The 25,248-nt window shown below is 39.3% G+C and overlaps 1 protein-coding gene across 5 annotated transcripts in view; it reads right to left on the bottom strand.

The window, feature by feature from the left end:
- The window catches only part of CDKL1 (cyclin dependent kinase like 1), a 66,422-nt gene that overhangs the window by 10,406 nt on the left and 30,768 nt on the right, over positions 1-25,248 (bottom strand). For all 5 annotated transcript variants that reach the window (XR_005216318.1, XM_037832763.1, XM_037832766.1 and 2 more), the window contains 4 exons: positions 24,447-24,568; positions 4,285-4,357; positions 1,789-1,879; positions 1,001-1,201 (listed from right to left, as the gene is read on the bottom strand). Coding sequence is in view for 4 of the 5 variants with exons in the window: in XM_037832763.1 (XP_037688691.1) it covers positions 1,001-1,201; positions 1,789-1,879; positions 4,285-4,357; positions 24,447-24,568 (487 nt within the window). In the remaining variant the exon portion in view is untranslated. The remainder of the gene's footprint in view (positions 1-1,000; positions 1,202-1,788; positions 1,880-4,284; positions 4,358-24,446; positions 24,569-25,248) is intronic.

Here is a 25,248-nt window from a genome sequence, read left to right as displayed (position 1 = left end):
GATTTTTTTTTTTGCAATTTTATTGAGATATATTCACATACCATACAATCATCCAAAGTGTACAGCTGTTCACAGTATCATCATATAATTGTACATTCAACACCACAATTTTTTGAACATTTTCATTACTCCAAAAAATAAAAATAAGAATAAGAATAAAAATAAAAGTAAAAAAGAACACCCAAAACATTGCATACTCCTCCTCCCCTCCCCCTATTATTCATTTACTTTTTGTCCCCATTTTTTTACTCATCTGTCCATATACTGGATAAAGGGAGTGTGAGTCACAAGGTTTGCACAATCACATGGTCACACCATATAAGATATATAGTTATATGATCGTCTTCAAGAATCAAGGCTACTGGATTGCAGTTCAACAATTTCAGGTATTTCCTTCTAAACTCCCTGACTTTTGAAGAGGGCAATCACTACTTGTGGATCTTTTCACCTGTCCTCTCCCCACCCCTCTCCCCTCAGGTAAGGTCAAGAAAAAGAACAGGGCATTGGGGTGGAAAAGCAAGACAGGAAGAGTGACATTTTAGGAGAAACCAGACTTTCTTCCTGATACTTAAAAGGTTGAGAATCTTCCTCTATAATCTGTATAATCCAAACCAGCAAGAACATACAAAGAATGAGTTACCACATCAAAATAAATGAAATAGAACCTGAAAGCATTCTGTAAACTTTTAAGGCCTTAGAGAAACATAAGTTTTTATTGTTGCTATTATCGCTATTCAGAATATAACTTAATCTAAACTATGTTGAAGAGAGAATCCTGTATCTTTTCGGCACTTAGTAAGTACTCAGCAATTGTTCGTTATTTTTATTAAAGCAAATGTAGATGCCTTTATTGGAGTCATTTTAACAAGACTTCCAGAGTTCTCAATACTTTCCTAATTATAAAGGGTGTTCGAAGAGGCTAGGAACTTGGGTCCTGCTCTGCACTGTCATGGATAAAAACATCCAGTTCCCCAAAAAGCAGAAAAAGACCATCACTCACCCAAGGTTTTCCTAATCAGATAGAGCTGATCCACATCTGATTTTCCTGGCCACAGAGGCATGCCTGACAGCAGCTCAGCAAAGACACAGCCAATTGCCCAAACATCCACTGGGGGGCCATACTGAGTGTCCCCCACTAACAGCTCAGGGGAGCGGTACCACCTGGTAGCCACATAATCTGTGTAGTAGTCACTCGGTCCAGCTGTCCAGAAGGGAACATGGAAAACAGAAAGAGCAGCGGAAGTCTAGAATCAAAACTGGGAAGGGAAGACCTAAGAAATCAAGCTAGTGCCCAGTCTTGAGGGTTTTTCCAAATCAATGGTTTTCAATGTTGGAGTCACTTTAAAATCACTTGGAGCATAGTATTTTTGAAGATACTGATGCTTGGGCCCAACTCCCATCCAATTAAACCAGAATTCCTGGGGGAGGGTCTGAAGGATATCAGTATAATTTTAAAAGTTCTCCAGATAATTCTAATCCGCTGCCAAGGTTGGGAACCACTCTTTTAAATATTCTGCAAAGTACTAGTTTAACAACAACAACAACAAAAAGATGGTAAAAACAAAAGCGGTAATATACTTAATATCAACTTTATTGTAGTAAACATATAGCATATATTTTAAAATCCCTCTGTGTCTACACGCATTTCTCAGTAGTTACAGAATTAAAATTTATAGCAATATTATGCCTTAAATATAAAAGAATTAGCTTTTTATAGTGTTTAGCTCCTTTATCATACAAAGAACTTTCCATCTTTTACACTTAACTAAAGACAATTTCAATACTCACTCAAAAGCCGAGCAAATCCAAAGTCACAGAGTTTAATCACTGAATGTTTTGTGATAAGGATATTTTCTGGCTTCACATCTCGATGTATGCACTGATCATGAAAAAATAAATTAAAACAAAAACTGATTAGTAAGAAGCATCTGTAATATGTGAGATAAATAAAACAGGAATATTCAGAAAATATTTGAGAAACTATTTGAATCTTTCTTTGGCCTTTTGGATAATAGTAAAGCAACAACCTAAATTAAATCTAGTACCATAATTCTCATGGCCTGAATCACCCCAAATTCTGAAGGGAGTTGCTAGATTTAGCAAGTAACAATACAGGATGCCCTGTTTAATCTGAATTTCAGATAAACAACAAATTACTTTTAGTATAAGTATGTCCCATGCAGTATTTGGGACATACTTATTAGGGACATTCTTATACTTAAAAATTATTCATTGTTTACCTGAAATTTACATTTTAATCGGGTGTCCTGTATTTAATCAGGCAGCCCTGGGTCAAAGGGGAAAATGTTAAAAGGCTCTAGGTGAGGCCTGCATGACAGCTGCAGGAGCTGCAAGTTGGTGCATTAAGCAGAATTCACAATTCGGTTGTTTGAGAACAGAATACAGTCTGCCCAGTAAACAGGACAAGCCCTGGGCCTGCTGAGATAAACTAGGGAAGAGAAGGGTGGGAACCACTGGCTTGCCAAGAGATCGCCCTTCCAGCTCTGACATTTGTCCCAACAAGATAAACAAGAGTGCACCAGCTCCCCCACCCCAATTCTGGGGACTGTCGCTAGATGTCAGCTCAGACCCACACACAAGTGCTCAGTGCTGCATCTTGTCCAAGGGAAGTGGCCCCCCGCAGTCATTTAGACTCAAATCACCTGTGGTTTCAGACCACAGACATTCTTTAACAGGGTGATGTTTGAGAGAGCGCTTAAGAATCTTCACATGAGTTTCTTATTAAATGGCAATTTCCTTGGGAAAGAACAAATCAACCATCTTAACAATTACATAAAAATAACAGTGGGGTCAAAATATGGCTCAGGGTTCCTAATAATGTTTCCCTCTCCCAAGGGTTTTCCTCTCTGGAGGAGAAGGTTGGATCCGCTTGCAGCCCGCAAAACCCTCTTTGGCCTGCAGCTAAAATCCTGGGTTATTCTTAATTTTCTAGAATCTGGGGAGGGGATCTGGGGTTACTCTTGGTCCTGGCCTACTTCACACTGCAAACGACCTGTAGGGTGAGAGATCAGTGCCCGTGTTTCCCAGTCCCCCCACCACTACCCCCGTGTATTTATTATTCTGGCACATCTTCCGGGAGGCAACTTCTTAATTGTTTTATTATTATTTTATTAATTATTTTATTATAATAATCTATCTGGTTCTCAGCAATTAATGACTCCAAGATCTTTACTCGATTACCACTGGGTTCACATATAGCTATAAATGAGAACACCCCTGAATATCATGATGACATATAGTCAGAAGTATTTGTAAGCAAAATATATGCTCCCATCCTGTTCTTGGAATTCTTTACAAGTTTTCTGCATCTGCCCCCACATCAGCACCAGCACATGGAGCCCGTCAGAGGTTTTGTGGGCTCTCCAAGGAACTGGACGATGCATTACACTGGTCTTTCCCCACCGGGGCCTTCATGCCGTCTCTCTGGCTCCTCCATCCTAAAACTTGCTCTCAGGAAAGTGTTAACCCTTATTCACAGTAATTAGCAAAATATGGTGTCCACCTCCTTGCATTCCATGCATTTTGACAGATATTTTAAGCTTCAGTTAAGTAGAGGCTCAGTGGGAAGAAATGCAGGCCTCTCTCCCACCTCCTGGGAACACAGCCTCATTTGGAACCGCACAAGGCAGGGAAATCAACCCTACCAGCTAAATGGACCCCATCTCTTGGTGGGATGACATGTTGCACTCAAATTGCCCTTCTTGCCAAAATGAAGCACTAACATTGGAATCTGCTTTCTCTGTGCGGGAGTGGGCAGTGTTGGATTTATGGAAGAGCAGGCTTCCCAGCATCTGTGAAATCACACCACCTGGGCAGTAGTCCACTGTGCCTCCGGCCAGGCTGGCTGTGGCTGGGGGTTCCAGAGAATTCTGCTGGGCTGCTTCAACCTGGACTCAGCCCTCATAGCTCATCAATGCAGACGCCAGCACTTGGGCACACACTTGGGTCTCCTCTTACTGCACCTAAACAGGCATAAGTCACCTGGGCCTTATTGGGGTCACCAGGCCACTACAGACTCCAAGTGAATGGAATTGTACTTTAAATATATAACTGGTTTCATAAAAGCATAAAAATATATCTTTTATATAACCTGAGCAAGAAAAGATTGCTGGGTTGGCTTTTTAGCCTCCACCTACCCTAACCAGGCTTATGAAGATTTGGATAAAAATTATATCACAAAAGTAAGATATAAACATTGTATAAATGCTACACCTTGGTTTAAGAACAGCCTTCTTATTTTTCAAGGGAGATCATGAGACTTACATTGTGTTTATGGCAAAAATTTACAGCTTGCAGGGTCTGCCAAGTTATGCTCTTCACGAGATGTTCTGGTACCCTATTAAAAAATAAAGCAGCAGCACAAACACGTTCCTTAGTGTAACCACAGAATTCAGCTCAAAAAAAAAAAAAAGGAGTAACTAAGACAGGCTTACGTAGTGAAAAATCCTAGGTGACACATAAAGGCATCTAACTCACTGAGCAGTCATTACATGGGTCCAAAGTGTAAAGAACACGAAATTAGCACACTGCTGAAGTCTAGGGACAGCAAGTTAACAAAAATGTCAATATCTATTTCAATAGGGAGGGATTATGAAAATCCACAGGAATTTAAATGGGTATTTATAGCCACCTGCCTCAAACATCTGTCACACCATGGGGAAACTGCATGGTGGTACACTGAGCTCCATTTCTATAAGGAACTTTTGGTGATGGAAAGTTAGTTAATCTACAGCAAAATGATGTATATTTTTCCAAGTTATTCCAAACTGAGGGCACAATAGATAGACATCATTTTTCCAAGACTCTCTAGGCAACATTTTTATAAGGTAATAAATATTTTATAGAAGACAGGAAAGAGGTTTATATTGCACATCATGTAAAAAAAATTATAACAATTAAAAACTCAGATAGGCATCTTAATTCTTTCCCCACAATGTTGCTTTCTGGCAGCCAGCTGCCTCCCACGCACATCTTTCTGTCCTCGACTCCATCACAGCTTCTAAACCCCCTGCCACTCTTCCTAGCACTGCTTCCCTCGCTCCAAGCTTAAATAACAAGGGCAACTGGTGGCCCCAGCAGACCCTCTGTGCAAATTAGAAAAAGGCATCCCCTCGGGAAGGTTTAGGCAGCATTTTTTAAATATTAGGCAATGAGTGAAATGGAATACAGGTACCTTTAGAGACTGCCACCACCACCACCTGGACTTCCTGTCCTTGACCTTGTCATGGTCCTCAGGCAGAACTAATAAGTAAACCAGGGAGGAAACCCCTGAATGGTTGTGATAAGGTCACTGAAAAAATTCACTTCCAGCTTTTAGGAGAAGTTGTGAGGCCACTGTTGTCACAGACCAGCCGTTCAGGAAATCCTTTGAAGCAGACCCAAGGACGTTTGAACAGGGATGTGGGACAACGTGGAGGAAGATGAAGAGGCTGCCTCTAGGAAGAACAGCTGGGACATTTCTGGACCAGGCTAAGTCCCGGGATTTGAAGTAGCTTCTCCTCAAATTCTCTTCCTTATACCTGTGGCATATAGGCACAAATGGTGGAAAACTCACCTGTTTAGAAGGAAGGTCTAGAAAAATGCAACTAAAAAGGGGACATTTCAGGAAGAATGCTTTCCCTAAGTTTCCACTTTTTGTCCAGAAAAAATGGAATATATTTTGATTCAGCAAATAAAACATTAGTACAAGGTTATTAGTGCAAAAGTAACTTCAATCTCTGAAAGAAAATTATGCAAAAAGAGTTTAAAAGTAAATGCACAACTATATGATGGTACGGTGAACAACAGACTGTAAACTTTGGATGATTTTATGGTATGTGAATACATCTCAATAAAACTGAATTAAAAAAAGCATAAAAAAAGTAAATGGTACACTTGAAAGTGGTTAAAATGGGAAATGTGTTGTGTATGTTGTGTATATGTTAGCACAATAAAAATTCTTTAAGAAAATAAACCATAATGGTATATCATTAATGCTCTTCTAATGTTGAGCATATTATCACATAATTCTCAAATGAAAAACTGCATTAACTACCTAGTTCCCTCTTGGGTTGATTATTCGTTTCACTTCTTCATTACTTAGGTTCTTCATCTGGAATGTGGGAGCCACAGACTCTATCTCTAAGATCCCTTTAGCAGCACACTAAGGGAGGTGATAATACACTCTGAGACAGTAATAGGAGTGAATAATTATTCACTGTTGGCGACAGGAGTTACAAATACAGAAAGGGAGAAAAATAGAATATATCCTGTGGTTTGGGGTTGGAATTGGATTGGAATATTTCTTGGCTCTGTCCAATGAAAGGGCATGAAAGCAGCAACACCCAAAAGCAATGAGTACAGCTAGAGCTGAGATCTTGGTTTCTAAATACCCTTCTCCACTAAAAAGAACCAGAGTTCTTTGAAGAAATTGCTGGTTCCTGGGTTGAGGTAGGGAAAAACAAAATGAGCCTGGAACATGTTGTGCCAGAAAGAAGTGCTCAAAAAGTGTCACAATTCAGAATGCTGAGAACAAACAGAAAATTCTACAAGCTTCCAGAAATAAAAAATGAAACAGGACATATACAAAAGAGCAAGAATTAGAATAGTTTCAGACTTCTTAACAGCACCAGAAAGGAGACGGCACCTGAACAGTGCCTTCAATATGTTGAAAGACAATTATTTTCAACAGCAACAACAAAAAAAACAGAACACCACACCCATAAAAAAAACTACACCCAAACAAAATATATCGAGTGTGAGGGTAGAATAAAGACTTTTTAAACATGTAAGGTCTCAACATTTTTATCTTTCACACACCCTTTCTTAGGAAGCCCCTGCAGGATACTTCCAAAAGGAGTAAACTAAAGAAAAAGATGTCATGAGATAGAGAAATCTGGAGACCCAGCACAAGAGAAAAGCAATGGGAATCTGTAGGAAGATAGTGGAGGGAGATGACAGAATGACAGCTGCATTCCAGGCATAGAAACAACCAGTCCAGATTGGGATGTGTGACTCAAGAGCCAGGCATGTTGAGGGTTGTCATCACCATGTCCTCTGCCTTATACCATCTTTAAAATATGAAAATATTTAATAAACAAACTTAAAAGCTTTGGAAGAGTCTGGGTGACTGGCCAAACTCCTTGGGATAGGGCAAGCATTCTAAGGTCTGCTTAAAGCTATAGCCTATGCTGGCAAAGCCAAGGAATTCTCCCCACTTCAAAGTGTTTGTTTCCATTTTGGGGTAAATGATCAAGGCTGAGATCTGGAGCAGGAGGGGGAGGACTTGAACAGTGATGAAGGGAAGGGGCCCAATTCTCCCTCAAACTTAGGAGCCCATTGGGATTCTAGCTCAAAGACCAGCTCTCCCTTCAGAGGGATCATAAATAAACTCAACCTTGACCTGTGAGGGAAGACAGGGTCTGAGTTGCTCCAGGTCCTGATATTCCTCTCCACACTGAGATTAGGGGACTGAATTTTAGAAAAGACACATCCCCAATTCCTCTTCCTAGGAAATGGTGCTCAGAAGGAGCTGGACAGTGTCCAGCCCAGGCCTCTTGGGCTCCAGCCAGCTGGGCAAAGTATGGTGGGATCTCTACTCCCGAAGATGTCAGCTCCCCAGGCCCTAGCAATAGGGATCCAGGTGAGGTATGAGAAAACTGAGCAAGGACACCCCCTTTACTCTGTATCCCAAACCAAGGTGGAAGGGGCTCAGGAAAGTTTATCTTCATCCCATGGCTAGTCAGGTAGTCTTCCCTGGGGTCTTCCTAAATTCAGTTACCTCACGGAGAGCTCAGCTGAGGCAGCCCTTCTGGTGAGCTAGCATACATCTTCCACTAGTGGGAAGGGGTAGGGTGGGGTGCAGTCCCGAGTCCTCTACCAATGTGACCCCCCAGCATTCTTCTTGCCTGCTTTGGAAATTTTGTTCCACCCTCAGGAACATAATGGGCCCAACTGCTTGACTCCAAGAAGCAGTGGGGATGGGGGTTGTCTGTGTCCTTGGAAAGGTCTGTGGTCTATATTTCTGTGTGGATGCACCATTTTTAAACCAATTTAAAAATGTGCCCCACCAAAACAAGTAAACACAGAAAGAGGAAGACAGGAGATCTAGGAAGCAATGAATCTAACCATAGGGAAGTGTAGAGGGAATCCCAAGGATGACAGCAAAAAGAAGTCCCAGGATGACAGCTGGACACAGGCCTAGAATATAAGCCAGACAGAAGGAGAATGGGGGTCTAAAGGCAGAGCATCACCAAGAAAAAAACGGAACTAATAGAGTACCTGATGTTATTATCTGAAATGGTTAATTTCATTTGTCAACTTGGCTAGGTTATGTTCAGTTTTCGGTCAAGCAAGCACTGGCCTGATTGTTCCTGTGAGGGCATTTTGTAGATGCATTTACATCATTCGTCAGTTGCTTGCATCTATGGCTGATTGCATCTATAATCAACAAAGGAAATTGCCCTCAACAATAAGAGGAGTATCCTCATCCAATCAACAGGAAGGCTTAAAGGGGGAACAGAAGATTTCAAAAGTCAGAAAGAAGAATTTCTTCCTCTTCTTTAGCCAGCCCACTTCTGGGGAATTCAACTTCACCTTAATCAGAGTTTCCAGCTTGTGGTCTGCCCTACAGAATTCAGACTTGCTAAACTCATGGTCACATGAGCCAATTCCTATAATACATCTCTCCTCCCCCCCCTCCTCCCTGTTGGTTCTGTTTCTCTGGAGAACCCTGACTAATATATTATCCTTGTGGAAAGTGTTCTGAAAAGCTATAAAAAGAGATGGGAAAAATTAGCAATAGTATTAAAGAATATCAAGCAAATTTTAAAAATAAGGCATATATTAATTTGAGGAAAAACAAAGTACGAAAGGAAACAACCATAGTACAATACAATGCTTAGCTATAAGTAATATTTACATAGGCATAATAATACTGAATATTAAATTAATAAAAAATTTAATGTAATTATTTTGGGAGATGGGGAAGGGGCAGAAGAGGAGATAATGGTGTAAGAGAGCTAAATCCTCATCTATCATTACAGGAAGTAGTCTATAAATAATTCCTAAAAAATCAATAAATTAAGAAATACAGTGTGTCATCCTTTTTATATTACATTATATTGCTGGATTTAATTTGCTAATATTTTGCACCTAAATTAATGCACTATATTTGTTTGTCACTTTCTTTTCCTGAAATGTCCTTGTCTGGTTTGGTTATCAGGGATATGGTGGCCTCAAAAAATGATTTAGGAAATGTTCCTTCATCCTATATTTTATGAAAGAGTTTATGTAAGACAGATATTATTTATTCCTTATATGTCTGATAGAATTCATATGTTAAACATTTTAATAACAGAACCCATAGTGGCAAGACTATAGGAAGAAAAACGAAAAACATATATCCATATAACTAGTGGAAAGGTAAATTGGTTCAGTTCAACCAACCTTATGACCTGAACGTCCCATTTTGAGAATTTCTCCTAAAGAAATAGTCCAAAAGAAGAAAAATATATTTATAGGAAAATTTTTATACCAGAATCATTTATAAGACCAAATACTGAAAACAGCTTCAACATTCAACAATAGAGGAATGGTTAGATGCAATGTAATTAAATGTAATATCTTATATCTATTAATAACATCTAAAATTTATATGGCAGCATATATAGAAATGCACACAAAAGAATATTAAGTGAAGGTATAGAATTGAAGGGAAAAACAGTCATCTCAGTCACAGAAAATGTGGTGCTTTGTTTGGAAAAGCAGTCAACTGCCTTTACTATGGTCTCCAGGCTTGCACACATGGACACTTAAAAATCCTGTCAGTACACCAGAGAGTATACATTTCAAAAGGGCAGGTGAACTTTAAGCAAATTTGTTAGCCTGATATATTAAAACAATAAAGCCAATATATTCATCCATGTTCAAATTCTGAGTTCCAGCTCATGCTCTCTTTGTAGGCCATTCCATGAAGAAAGCCACGTTTTAATCAGAGTGTTGTATGGTGAGCAAATAATCAGGATGAGGGAAGGCAGACAATTCAACTCAACTAGTTAGTGTCATTAAGCTGAGATAGCTTGATTGCAACCATTCCTGCATTATGAAAGTCTTGTAAGTAGATAAAATACATGGATTCAGCCAAATCTAACAGGCCTACCACACATTCTATCTCTTTAAGGTTGTTTTGCATAGCTCTGCCCTGATACATTACAAATTGGTTTCATAAAATAACTCTCAGAAACCTTCTGTCTCTCATATCCTTGTTTTTCTGGGGAAAGCTATACTTTGAACCTAATGGTGCAGTAACAAAATTGAAATGAACACCGAGAAATATAAACATAAACAACTTTCGAAGGTTCAAACTGATTTCTAAAAAATTCTTTACAAATATGAGATAGGAGAGATGAAGAAAGAACATGGATCTCTTTCCAGCATTCTCAATACAGAAGCCATCTTTTCCAATATTTGTGACACTGTGAGAGGTCAAACAGTCAATATTCATCAAGGCTTCATTTCCATTTAGGGCTACAACAAGGTTGGGGGTGAGGACTGGCCTAGCTCCCATAAAAAGGGTTTGTTTTGGGGAATTTATCCTATAGAAAAATTTACACAAATAGATGTTTACTGTTGCACTGTTAGTAAAAGAGAAAAATGGGAAACAATCTAAATATCAGAGGGGATTGAATAAATAAATCATGGTATATCCATACAATGGAATTCTACATAGCCATTTTAAAAATAAAAGTAGATATGCAAGGTTCTGGAGACAGTCCAGAACACATTTAAAAGAAAAAAAACAAACAAACAGTATGTACCATGTTACCTCTTTAAATATATAAGCATAGAAAAACTAACCTGGAAAACAATTTCTCACACTGTTCATTTTATTTATTACTATGTTTCTCTGTTGTTTGAAATTTTTTTTGTTCAACAAACAATATATGGCTTTTTAAATCGAAAACAAGAGATTTTTAGAGTTTTATGTTCTTCTGGAATTCCATTGTCAGGAACTGAAAACTTGTGGTAAAACCATTTACTCACCAGATGTTTGACCAAAACAAAATAAGAGTCAGACTAGGAACTGGCAATGAAATATGTGCAGTAAGGAATCAATGAAGTATTGTGTCTTGCTGCACTTGTAGGTGAGCAGAAAAATAAACTACTTGTTTATGAAACTTTGACGTAGAGGAGAACAATAGTTTATAGGAAAACAGGTATAAAGCATATAAAGTACTACAGAAAATGAGTGGTAGGTAAAAGGTTTGCTTTGTTTGAAGGCAAACATAAACAAAATGAGCACAGTGCTGGGGATTATAATGGATACATATTCATAGGTCACTGTAGTTGGAGACTATCTGGTGACATAAACTTGCTTCTTAGTAGCAACATGAAGTTGCTCTTCTCCAAAAGCTTTCCAAAGGAGTGCAAAAAGTTACCAACATATAATAAGAGATGAATTAGTGTATGTTTTAAGGTTCAAAGTCTAGAAGACACAAGACGTTGAGTCTGATTTGGCAAGAATTATTTTTACTAATCAAAACACTTACCGTAGTTGACCTCAACAACCAATCACAAGTAAAGAGATTGAGAGAGTCATCAAAAAGTTCCCCCAGAAGAAAAGCCCAGGACCAGATGGCTTCACATGTGAACTCTACCAAGCATTCAAGAAAGAATGAGTACCAATATGCTCAAACTCTTCAAAAAAATTAAAGAGGAGGGAAAGCTAACTAGCACATTCTATGAAGCCAACATCACCCTCACCCTAATACCAAAGTCAGACGAAGTTACTACAAAAAAAGAAAATTATAGACCAATTTCTTTAATGAATATAGATGCAAAAATCCTCAACAAAATACTCACAAATTGAATCCAGCAGCACATTAAAAGAATTATATACCATGACCAAGCGGGATTTATTCCAAGTATGCAAGGCTGATTCAACACAAGAAAATCAATTAATGTAATACACCACATCAAATAAATCAAAGCAGTAGAACCACGTGATCATCTCGATCGATGCAGAAAAGGCCTCTGACAAACTTCAACATCCTTTCTTGATGAAAACACTTCAAAGGATAGGAACAGAAGGGAACTTTCTCAATATGATAAAAGGCAATATATGAAAAACCCACCGCTAACATCATACTCAATGGGGAAAGACTGAAAGCTTTCCCTTTAAGGTCAGGAACAAGACAGGGATGCCCACTGTTACCACTGTTATTTAACATTGTGCAGGAAGTTCTAGCTAGAGCAATTAGGCAGGAAAAAGAAACAAACAGCATCCAAATAGGAGAGTAAGAAGTAAAGCTTTCACTTTTGCAGATGACATAATTGTATACGCAGAAAATCCAGAAAAATCTACAGCAAAGCTACTAGAGCTAATAAATGAATACAGCAAAGTGGCAGGGTGCAAGATCAACACACAAAAATCAGTAGTGTTCCTATACATAAGTAATGAGCAACAGGAGGAGGAAATCAAGAAAAAAATCCATTTACAATAGCAACCAAAAGAATCAAGTATTTAGGAATAAACTTAATCAAGGCCACAAAAGACCTATACATGGAAAACTATATGAAACTGCTAAAAGAAATTAAACAGGACCTAAAAAAGTGTAAGAATATACCGTGTTCATGGATTGGAAGACTAAATATAGTTAAGATATCAATTCTACCTAAACTGATTTATAGATTCAATGCAATACCAATTCAAATCCCAATAACTTACTTTTCAGAAATACAAAAACAAATAATCAAATTTATTTGGAAAGACAGGGTGCCCCAAATAGCCAAAAATATCTTGAGAAAGAGGAATGAAGTGGGAGGTCTCGCACTACCTGACTTTAAAGCACTATAAAGCTACAGTGGTCAAAACAGCATGATACTGGCATGAATATAGATATACTGGCCAACGGAATCAAATTGAATGTTCAGAAATAGACCCTCTCCTCTAGAGACAATTGATCTTTGATAAGGCAGTCAAGCCAATGCAAATGGACAGAGCAGCCTCTTCTGGTGTTTGGAGAACTAGATACTCATATCCAAAAGAATGAAAGAGGACTCTTTTCTCATACCTTACATAAAAATTATCTTGAAATGGATCAAAGACCTAAACATTAGCTCTAAGACCATAAAACTTTTCGAGGAAAATGTAGGGAAATATTGTAAAGATCTTGTGATATGAGGTGGTTTCCTAGACCTTACACCCAAGCATGAGCAATGAAAGAAGAAATAGATAAATGGGATCTCCTCAAAATTAAACACTTTTGTACATCAAAGGACTTTGTCACAAAAGTAAAAAGGCAACCTACACAATGGGAGATGATATTTGGAAACCACATATCAGATAAGGGTTTAATACCCAGAATATACAAAGAGATCCTACAACTCAACAACAGGAAAATAAACAATCCAATTTAAAAAATGGGCAAAACACGTGGACAGACACTCTCTGAAGAGGAAATCAAATGGCTCAAACATATATGAAAAGATGCTCAACTTCATTGGCTATAGGGAAATGCAAATCAAAACCACAATGAGGTATTATCTCACACCTACTAGAATGGTCATTATAAAAAAAAAAAACAAAAAATTATAAGTGGTGGAGAGGATGTGAAGAAAGAGCCACACTTAATTCACTGTTGGTAGGAAAGTAGAATGGTGCAGCCACTCTGGACAGTAGTGTGGTGGTTCCTTGGGAAGCTAAGTATAGAACTGCCATATGATCCAGCAATTCCATTACTAGATATATACTCAGAGGAACTGAAAGCTAAGACATGAATGGACATTTGTAAACCAATGTTTACAGCAGCATTATTCATGATTGCTAAGAGATGGAAATAGCCCAAATGTCCATCAATGGACAAGTGGATAAATAAACTGTGGTATATACATACAATGGAATATTATGTAGCTGTAAGACAGAACAAAGTCACAAAACATATAAAAACATGGATGAATCTTGAGGATGTTATATTTTGAGCAAAGTTAGCCAGAAACAAAAGGACAAATACTGTGTGGTCTCACTAATATGAACTAACATTAATGAACAAACTTTGAGAGTTAAAGCTGAGAACACAGGTTACCAGGAGATAGAAAAAAGGTAGAGATCGGGCATTTCATACTGAAGGAGTATAGAATGTTCAACACAACTGATTGTATAGATCTAGAAATAGCACAATAATGTGTGACTGTAGCACAATGTTGTAAGTACACTGAACAAAGATGTCTGTGAGTAAAGTTAAAAGAGGAAGGCTAGGGGAATGTATGACATCAGAAGGAAAGCCAGATGACAAAGACTGAGACTGTATAACCTAGTGAAACCTAGAGTTGTCAATGATGGTGACTAACATACAAAAAAAAAAAAGTGTTTCTACATGTGGGAGAGCAAATGAATGTCAACCTTGGAAGGTGCTGAAAAGGGAGGTATTGGAAAAAATGTTATCAATGCAAACAAGATCTATAGTTAACAGTAACATTCTAATATGCTTCCATTAAATGTAATAAAGGCAATAAACCAAAGCTAAATGTCTATAAGAGGGGGCTATAAGTGAGGGGTATGGGATTCTTGGTGGTGGAATTGTTGTTGTCTGACATTGTTGTATTTTATTTTATTTTAACTTTTTTCTTTTATCTTTTTTATTATTTTGTTTTTAAATTTCTTTTTGGAATAATGAATATATTCAAGTGCTGACTGTGACGATGAATGCACAGCTATATGATGACACTGTGAACAACTGATTGTACAACGTGGATGATTGTATGGTATGTGAATATATCTCTATAAGATTGCAGAGGAAAAAAATAAACAGAGGGATACAAGTGCTGGAGAAAACATGGAGAGGGATATACCTATTCACTGTTGGTGGGGAAGTAGAATGGTGCAGCCTATCTGGAGGAGAGTGTGGTGGTTCCACAAGAAGCTAAGTATGTGAGTGCCATAAGGTCCTGCAACCTCATTATTGGGTACATACTTGGAAGAAATGAAAGCAGGGATATGAATGAACATGTACACACTAACGTTTATGGAGGCAGTGTTCATGATTTGCAATGGATGGAGGTGGCCTGAAGGTACATGGACTAATGAACAGAATGGTGAACTGTGGTGTGTGCATACAACAGAATATTGATATTGAGTGGTTGCAAGAAGGAATGAAGTTGTGAGACATGCAACCAAGTGAATGGATCTTGAGGAGAGCATTTTGAGTGAAATGCGCCAGAAACAAAAAGACAAACATTATGCCTTGCTAATATAGACAACTATAATGCGTAAACTCTGAGAATTGAATCTCAGAGCATAGGTTATCAGAGGGAGGCTTATTTAAAGGTCCTGAGATTCTACATTCTTACAGCAGGTCACACCTATTCCTGAGCTGTAATGGTTATCTCTAAATTCTGAGATGCTAAGTTCTTTGTATATAACCTGGTCAGTCTCTGGAACTTTGGGTATCTGTATGACACCTGAAACTCAGAGCTAGAGCTTGGCAGCTGTGAATGTCAATATTAGTCAAAAAAGCTGAAAAAGAGTTCAGACTTCAATTAGAGATATGAACGAAACTGATATGGTTAGGACTAAGGCAAATCAGGCCAAAGGGTAAAGGATGATATTGACTATGTTTTTAAACTTCAACTTCTGTGTGAGACCAAAGGAAGAAATGTTTATTTGGTGCAGGATCTATATTTTCTGTAGCACACTAAATAATTTAACTTATATTATCAGTTTATTCAAACACCATAAGTACCTGGAACTTAGAATAGGAAGTGAGATCTGGTAAGTTTGTACAGGTTAGTGTGAAACCCTGATACAGCCCAAAGTAATTTGGGAAGAGAATAAAAATATATTTGCAGGAGGCCCCCTGAGGAATTGGGGGGAAATGAGGAAATATTAAAGTTCCCCACCTGGGGAATTACTGATACTCTCACAAGCACTGAAGATTACCAATTTAGTAGGCCAAGCCCTCAATCTTGGGGCTTGCCCTTATAAAGCTTGTTACTGCAAAGGAGAGGCTAAGCCTACTTATAATTGTGTCTAAGAGTCATCCCCAGAGTACCTCTTTTGTCATTCAGTTGTGGCCTCTCTAAGCCCACTTGGCAGGTAAACTCACTGCCCTTTCCCCTACATGAGACATGACTCCCAGGAGTATAATTCTCCCTAGCAATGCAGGACATGACTTCCGGAGATGAGCCTGGATCTGGCATCATGGGATTGAGAAAGTTTCCTTGACCAAAAAAGGGGAAGCAAAAATGAAACAAGATAAAGTTTCAGTGGCTGAGAGATTTCAAACGGAGTCAAGAGGTCATTTGTAGTTTTTAGTGTATTGGAATAGCTAGAGGGAATACCTGAAACTGTTGAACAGTAACCCAGTAGCCTTGATTCTTGAAGATGACTGTATAACTATGTAGCTCACACTATGTAGCTCACATGGTGTGACTGTGTAATTGTGAAAGCCCTGTGGCTCACCTTGAAGTGTGCCTATCCAGTGTATGGACAGATGAGTAGAAAATTACGGACAAAAATTAAATGAAAAATAGGGTGGGGGGGGGTTGGATGTTTTAGGTTCTTTTTTCTTTTATTTTTATTCTCTGTTTTTGAAGTGATGAAGTGTTCAAAAATTGATTGTGGTGATGAATGCACAACTGTATGATTGTACTGTGAACAACTGACTGTATGCTGTGGATGACTGTATGGTATGTGAAAATATCTCAATAAAACTGAATTTAAAAAAAAAACACTATCATAATAATAAATGGGGCATAGAGAAAATATAAAGACACAAATGAAACAAAAATATCTATCAACAATAACTCAGAGATGATCACTAACAAAATGTTTATATGTATTACCTTTCTTTTTTCCTATCTATATATAAATTCTATGAAAATGAAATGATATGTATTTATATTATAACATAAATGTTTTTCATTTGGTCATTTCACATGGACATTTTCCTATGTCAATGTATATTTTATCTATAAGCATGATTCTTAATGGTCTACTGTAGTCCATTGTACGGATATATCATAATTTACTTAGCCAATCCTCTATATTGGACATTTCAGCTGTTGCCAGTTTTTTCCTTATAAACAGTACTGCTATAAACACCATTGTAACTAAGTCTTTGCACATAAATTCAATTATTTTCTCATAGAAGTAGAATTGCTGAATGAAACATTATGCCTCTAAGGCTTTTACTATACATTAACAAGTTGCCCCCTGGGTGGGTACTCATAATTTCCTTTGACATTATTAGGTTTTAGAATGTTTAAATCAAAGTAACTATTTCAAAATGAAAGTTAATCAAAACATTGTTATGGTGACTTCTTTGAAATAATTTTGTAAGTATCAATTTATTGGTTTGATAGTTTAGTCATTCCACAAGTATCGTGTATATACGAAGTGCTAGGCATTGAGCTACAAGATACTAGGGAATCACAGATGCAGGCACAGCCCTTACCCTTGAGGATTTTATAGTTTATTGGGCAAATGGGTATACAACATAAATAATTCCAGAATATGTTATGGAGCCTAGAGGAAAGAATACCACCAGTAATGCTAACATAGGCTTCTTAAAGGAGGTCATATTTGAGCTGTATCTGAAGGACAAGTAAGAGTTTGCCAGGCAGGACAGAAAGCACGTACCAAAGCTCAGAATGCAAATGATTCAGTATGGCTGGGTCATGTTTTATGTGGCAAATTGAGGAAAATGGGACTGTAAAGTGGGTGAGAGCTTGTATTCTGGGTTAGGAGTTTTCACCATACCTGTAAGCTTTGGGAAGCCAGTAAAGGATTTTATGTAAGTAAGTGGCATGATCAGCTTTGTCTTTTAGAAGTGTGTATTCAGAAATACAGTCAGTGACCACAGGACACTCTTGGGGTAAGTGTGCAAATTTATAGAGGACCCAAACCAATGCCAGGCAGGGAAAACATCTGCAGTTAACATATTATCCTTTGTTGATATGGTCTGCTAGATCAAATATGAAACCAAATGAGATCAGTCTTCCGACCTAGGGGAGTAAATAATCAATCCATCACATTCTACAGCTGGAATTCCCTTTAAGCCTTACACAGTCTACATTCTCATTTTTACAGGTGAGGATACCTATAAACCCAAGGTCACACAGATGATGGTGCTTCAACTTTACTGGGAATATACTTACTAAGTTTTATTTTATAATATGAGATCTTTAAATTTTAGAAAGTTTTTCAATGTATTTCAAAATCTTTGCTTGACACAGTTTAAGGACAATTACTCCTCAATGACAGCAAGCAAAATTTTGAAATAGCATCTAAATTAGGTCAGAGAATTTCCAAATATTCAGTATAATGGAAAGTAAGTTTTATTTTAAAAACAATCAAAAATTCTTAAGCTTCAGAATAAATGGCTCTGATCTGGCTAAGAGAAAATCTTATTTTTCAAACTTGCTTATTTATTAGTGTTCCTTAAGTAAATCTTATATTTGAAAATTCATGGCATTTTATCATTTGGAAATGAGGTTGCTTGTAATTAACCCACACATTATCTCTCCCTGCTATAACTCACCTCCATATTAAAGCATTTTCTATTTCCTGGAACATACATTTTAGCCAGTGGTGTTAAAACAAAACAAAACAAAACAAAATTGCTTTCAAAACTCTAATCACTCCTTGGTCTGTCCTATTCTTTTGCCCAAACTATATGCCCAAAAAGAACTAATTCTTAATTGCTTTTGATCCCCACTGATTAGTGTTCCTCAAGCCACTCAACTTAACATGATTAATCAAACTCCATTTAAAATCTCTATAGTACCACATAACCATGAGTAAATTACACTACTTGAAGTATCAATTGCAAGCTGTCTAAAGAACGAATATCAGCATACTAAATGTTTTCTCTCTTGAACACTGTATCAATGACTTTCTGAAAAAAAGTGTCTGCCCTCTTTGCTCTCTCTGGCTTTGTACATTAACATTCTGGACCATGAAAAGCCTGTGTCACGGTCACTAACATGGTCACGAGCTACTTTAATCCCATTTGCCTGGAGGTAATGGCAGGTCATACAGGTCTACCAGCACTTGGCAGAGCAAGCTGTTGGCAAAGGGTCGAAAGAGTTGTTAGAAGAGCCTCAGCCTCCAGCCACTGGAGTGCGAATGTGAGCTGAGATGGGGCACCATTCCACAGCTCTGATCTGAAAGCCCCCTCCCCAGTGCACTCTTCATATTGTCCCCAAAGTGGGGCTCCCTAGAACAGAGGAAAAGAAGGAGAAAATGGGATATCCCTCTCCCCAGTTCAACTTCTCTAAATCCTCTCCACCTTTCAACTCTCAAAGGCCACATCCTCTATGAAGCCTTCTTTGATCATCTTTGAATAGTTCCCTTCTCTGAACTTATATTTTTTTGTGCAAAGTATCACCTTTTGCCTTGTTTTACTTACCCTGTGAAGATGTAGACCTGTGTTTTGCTCATCTCTCAATTACTTTACAAAGCTCTCTGCACATGAAAAAAAGTGTCTGTTGGATTAATTCATCATGCAGGAAGTATCCAAGCATGAACTAAAAATGAAGGTTAGGTGTTTTTGCACTGGGGATATTTTTAATATGAAAAAGTTACTGGAAAACTAGGCACCAAGGAGATAGGAGAAACACTTAACATGAAAAAAATGCATATCAGTGATAACTGACATTCAAACAACTTTCTTTCTTTCTTTCTTTCTTTTTTTTTTTTTTTTGTCAAACAACTTTCTGATCAATGCAATATGACCCCAACATCTCTTCTTTCCTTGACAACTTCATCCATTCGGCTGTCTGAGAATTGCTGCCAACCCCTATTAGCAGGAGTATTCTCTGAGATTCTCTAGGCAGTGTGACCCTAATACTATCTTTCTGGGTAGTCACAGTGGCAACTCCATAGAGACAGACACACCACACAGCTTTCTAAGTCAGAGAAATGAGACATGGGACAATTCAAACACCAAAGTGGTTGTCCATGGTGGAGGCTAAGGGCCCCTGTGGAAGCTCAGATGCTTTCAACCACCAATTTGGAGAAGTTTTCTGTATCCTGCTGGAGCTTGATTATTGTGTGATCCTGCAACAAGCCCTGGCAGGGGATCTGGTCAGAGCCCCAGAAGAATGTCACGTGAGTCATGGTGTACTGATTTGCCTCCTCTTTCAGGTCACCCCAAGGAGGCTCATCTCTCATCCTCCTTTCCTTCCATCTCTTCTATAAAGGAATGGCAGAGTGGCATGGGGCAGAGATCCCTAAGCAGCTTGGGGATTGGGTTTTAATCACGTATTTAAAGATAAGTATGGTCTCTCATGCCTGATCTCTTCAAGTCTAAACATTGCAAAACAGTAGCAAGCCAACATATTGAAGAGTCTTTGTTTTAGAGACTATTTTCAAATCAATCATATTCTTATGGCGCTCTCTCCTCCCAGCCTAGTAAAAATAAGCCTACTTTTGTTTTCCTCCCCCCACCAAACCCTAATGACAAATGAATCATGCTAACCTTACATACTTCCATTTTCCTACTCTTTCTTCTTCATACTTCATCCCAAACCATCTCTAGGACTCTTACAACCCACTTCAATGCCTTCTTACTGTCCCTTGTCACCTTCTGCAGCAAGTCTAAAATGCTCCCCAATATCCTCTTTTGTATCTTTCCTCACATTTCCTTTCTCCTAATCCTTCTTCTGGACCAAACTCCACCTACTCACCTAGCTTATTCTTGATTACATTCTTGATTACAGGCCCCCTTGTCCAGCGTCCTATTTCTTCTGGAGGACCTTATTTTAATCCATCAAAGATCTCCTGGCTTCATAACAAAGCCTTCTTTACTGAAGCCCAAGTGAGAGGCAGGCAGATAAATGTCTGTTACCACAGATAAGGTAAACCACAAGGCAGTATATAAATATTGCTTGCATATATAAGTATATAAACATGGAATTTAAATACTATTTAACTCCTTTTATTTATGTATAATCCATGTCCCCAGGACAGATGCAAGGTCCCCTTTTCAAGGTCCCTTTTTTCTCACAGGAGCTCTGGGAGGTCACAGGAGCTGTCATAATTACGTGTTCTTTCCAGTCAGTCTAGCCTCTCGTTACTCTTAGTGTGACCAGCAGCTTGGGGATCTCCTGGGAGCTTGTAGGAAATGCATACCCTCAGGACCCACCCCACGCATCCTGAATCAGGATCTTAGTTTTAGCAAGTGATTCCTAGGCTACTGGTAAGGATCACATCCTGTGAGGACCACTGGGTTCCTGGCTAGGCCACTGCTTGGCGCCCCACTCCTTCCAATGCAACTCTGTCTCTGCTACTGTGCCCATCACTGCTAGCCTGGGCAAGTCCCTATCCACTTTCCCAGGCTAGAGATATGGCAGATATATCTTACTCACAGCTCCTCAGTCCATGAGGTTAACCATAATCCACGACATGTATCTATATATGGTGGTCTTAGTACATAATTTTCTTAGAGGCAGAGAATCAGGACCATGCACTGGTAAAGGGCAAAACAGCAGAAAAATCTATCAAGATGGGCACCAGTCTGATATCCTATTTCTTCCTCTGGTTTTGCTTTGCCTTCTGGTCAATATATATGTTTACCAGAGGGTGAAAAAAAAAATAGCCACATCACTCTTGATAAGTATTTTCTGCATATGACAACCATCACTTATGCCATCAGCTCAGTCATTCAACTCAGGAGAATCACAAACTCCAGCTACTCAGATTCTGGTAATTAAGGACCTATCACTCAAAATTGCAGCTCAGGTTAAAACGGAATTTATCCATCAAAAATTTCCTGCAGATTTGTATGAGATACTGACACAAACTCCAGTGCCTTTACATAGACATACATAGAACACAAAACTAGGCAAACCACAAAGCTTCTTGACATACATCATCATTTAAGCAGAAAAATGTACTATGGTGGTAAGTTTGTTACATTCTTGCCTTTCAACAGAACCACAGTTACATACCTAACATGAATTCTTTTATCTATATAACATCTATCTACAGTTCTTTCATTAATTAAATTCTCTGAATCCAGAACCATCCATGAAGAATCCTTAGGTGAAACATTACTACAGGACCAAGAGGGAATCCAGGAGGGGTTTCCCCAGCTTCCTGAAGGAAGACATCTCGGTTGACACGGTGGATACAGAGACAATACTTTAAGAACTCAATAAACATACACTGCGTACAAAGATGAGTATTCGTGGTCCTTGTGCTCATTTACAGTTTAAAGAGAAAGTGAGACCCTAAACAGACAAATTCAATTTAATTTTTTTAGTGCTCTGTTGGAAGTAGTGCGCACTGTAGACTAATATGAGATACTGATACACACTTCCAGGGCCTTTAAAATAAAGACAAAACACAAAACTGAAGAGAAGTGAGAACTGCCTGAAACAAGGAGTGAGAACTGCCTGAAATAAGGACTCATACCAACTCACTTAGTATGAGTGAACTGAATACAGGTTACTTCCTGAAAGGTATAGATATAATGGGTCCCTTTTTCTCCATCTTCTTGTAATAGTAGCACCTGCACCCCCTTCCTTGGGAACCCCTCTTTCTCAGGCTGCGTGGTTCCGGAGAGGCTGCCTACCATAGTTCCACAGTTTAATTCCAGCCTAAGGGTTGACCACACCTGGGAGCTGCTAATCATTCTACCTTCTCCCTGAGGTCACAGGGATTGGCCCCAGGGGCAGTCACATCACCTGAGCTGAGACAGTCAGATGCTATATTCTAGAATTTCTTCTCCTCTACAATCACTACATAGGTTAATATAAGCCTGTTTCCATACCTTATTTTTCCCTTCCTAATTCCTTCCATCCCATGCCATACATACACCCTTCAAACCCCACAGTATGGTGAAGGCTTATCTGCAAGACAGAATGAAGTCAACACGCAGTGATGAGGATAATTTGAAAGAGAGAGCACAGCTACCACCTATGATGTCTTCACCCAATGGTGTCCCACTGAGAAGTGAGTGGGAGACAAAATACAGCTTGCACTCTGCTCACCGCGGCGGGAGGCTACCCTCAACCAGAGGAAGGGACTCCTTTTTCTTCGTACAAGGGCTGTTTCTGCTCACCAGGCTTCTTTCTAACGTGCACAAAAGTGTTGCATATGCTAAAGAGATGCACGATAAGATCAACTAAGCCCCCATGCGGGTTGCTGGTGCTGAGTTCCAACTTGGCGGGCCGGGGCCAGGGAACCTGGTCAGCCCCTGGGGGAGGCGATGGGCATGGGCAGTAGCGCCCTCCACAGCCCCCCCCAGGGAACCTGGCCAGCCCCTGGAGAGGGTAGTGGGCATGGGCAGTAATACCCTCCACAGCCCCCCGGGCCTGAGAAAGTGGAGCCGGCTACAGGCCCCACCTCCCTCACCCAAAATACAACCGTTAGAGGAAGCTTGCCAGAGAAAACCGCCCCCTTTATCTTGCCCGCACACGCCCCGTTGCCAGAGCAACTCCCGCCACCGCCAGTGCGCTTACACCGTTGCCAGAGCAACTCCCGCCCCTTTTCAAACGACCTCCGCGCCCTCTCAGAACCAATCCTAGCCTTTATCCCCTCAGCATTGCCATGTAAGGACCCCACACCCCTAACACCGACCCCGCCCTCTATGCCACCCTATATAACTTGTGCTCACCCCTGAATAAAGGCTTTTTTTCTACTACCTTGAAAAGCGAGTGTCTCGCGTCCCTCTCTCACCGCCCTCCACACCTTGCACGCCTCCGCCGGGGACTCGGCCAAGTCCCCCGCCTCACCTTCGCCTCCGGGAAGAGCTGCCGCCAGTACCCCTCAAGCAACGCTGAGCGCAGAGGGTTCCGTGACTGCACGCCCCTAGCTGCGACCGCACCCTCAGAGTCAGCCCCATCCTTCCCAGTTACATCCACCACCATCTTTCTTTTTCATCTGTATTTACTTCAGTTGGGGTTCTGTCATGTCCAACCAAAGAAATCCTGATTAATACAACAGACTGGGCACCCAGGATGCTTTGGATGAAATATCACATTTGTTTTGGCCTTAAACTTCCTGTGAGTCATTGCTTTTGGGCTCCTTCTTTCAGTCTCCAAATCCTTACGGCTCCCTAGTCAGGCATGGAGAAACTAATACCCCTCCTTTTCATTCTTAGAGACTGAAACAGCTTCTACAAAGAGATAATGAACTAAAGAAATCAAGTTCAACCTAATAATGTTGCTGTTTTTATTTAAATAAAATTATTATTTTTGATCTCTTTCCCAAAATGTTTGGTAATATGTCTGCTGTCAACCCCAGCTGCAGCGTAGGTTGTACAGACTGAGTGTTCTTGCCTAATCTTAAAGAAGGTCATTGTTAATTTTTCCACATGAATCCTGGTGGATTTTTGTTTGTTTGTTTGTTTGTTTGTGTGTGTGTTTTTGTTGTTTGCTTTTTTTTTTTTTTTTTTAGCTTTAAATTTCCTCCTGTGGAAATTAAGAGACTGATCACTTACCCTCTTTGGTATCTGTCCAACTCATGGAGAACTGTGTGGTCACAGTATTCAAACACCAAATGAAGCTTCCGTTTCCTCCTGAAGACTTCAAGGAGGTTGACAAGGTTGGGATGCTTGAGTTGCTGAAAACACAGAAAGCAAAGTGCTAAATTTGAGTTATGGAAAACAATTTTTGATCCAACAAAAAGAAAGTGTTCTATTACTCAGGTTTGCTTCTGACATTTCCATTGTCTCTTCCCCTTTCTCTTCGTATATGTGTTGACTTAAACAATATGCCATAAACCTCAAATTATTCATTTTTTGTTTTGGTTTTGGGGTGATGATTCAGTTCCAGTCTTTTGGGTCTAGGTTCCGGTTAAGTATATGTTCAGGTATCAACAGAACAAACGATAGGTTAAAGTTAGAATAGAAATCGGTGTTTGGGGAAAGGGGATATAAGAACTTTATTGGGGTTTTTTGGATGAAATTTTTATCTATTATATACTGAACATTCTTGCTGCTGCACTGCAAAGTCTTAGCAGATGTGACATGCTGTTGAGGGCTGAATCATTCTCCAAGCTGAGAGATGTCTTGGGGTTTAATTCAAGTCCCTACCCAAAACTGAAATGGGAAAGGGGAGAGCCTTTGCCTCCACCAGCCCCACCCTATTCTCCCCTCAAACCTGCTGCCTTTTGAAAGCAGACAGTTTTTACTGCGGTGCTGGACACTGTAGGTATCTGACCCCAGGCCGGCAGGACTTCTGAAGCCTTTTTTATGGCCTGGTTTTTTTTCGCCCCCCTTCTGTGGTTTTTTAAATGGATTT

This window comes from Choloepus didactylus, chromosome 4 (genome assembly GCF_015220235.1).
Source record: "Choloepus didactylus isolate mChoDid1 chromosome 4, mChoDid1.pri, whole genome shotgun sequence".
Taxonomy (NCBI): domain Eukaryota; kingdom Metazoa; phylum Chordata; class Mammalia; order Pilosa; family Megalonychidae; genus Choloepus; species Choloepus didactylus.
The sequence above is the reverse complement of the archived record's forward strand: the minus strand, read 5'-3'. Positions and strand labels throughout refer to the sequence as shown.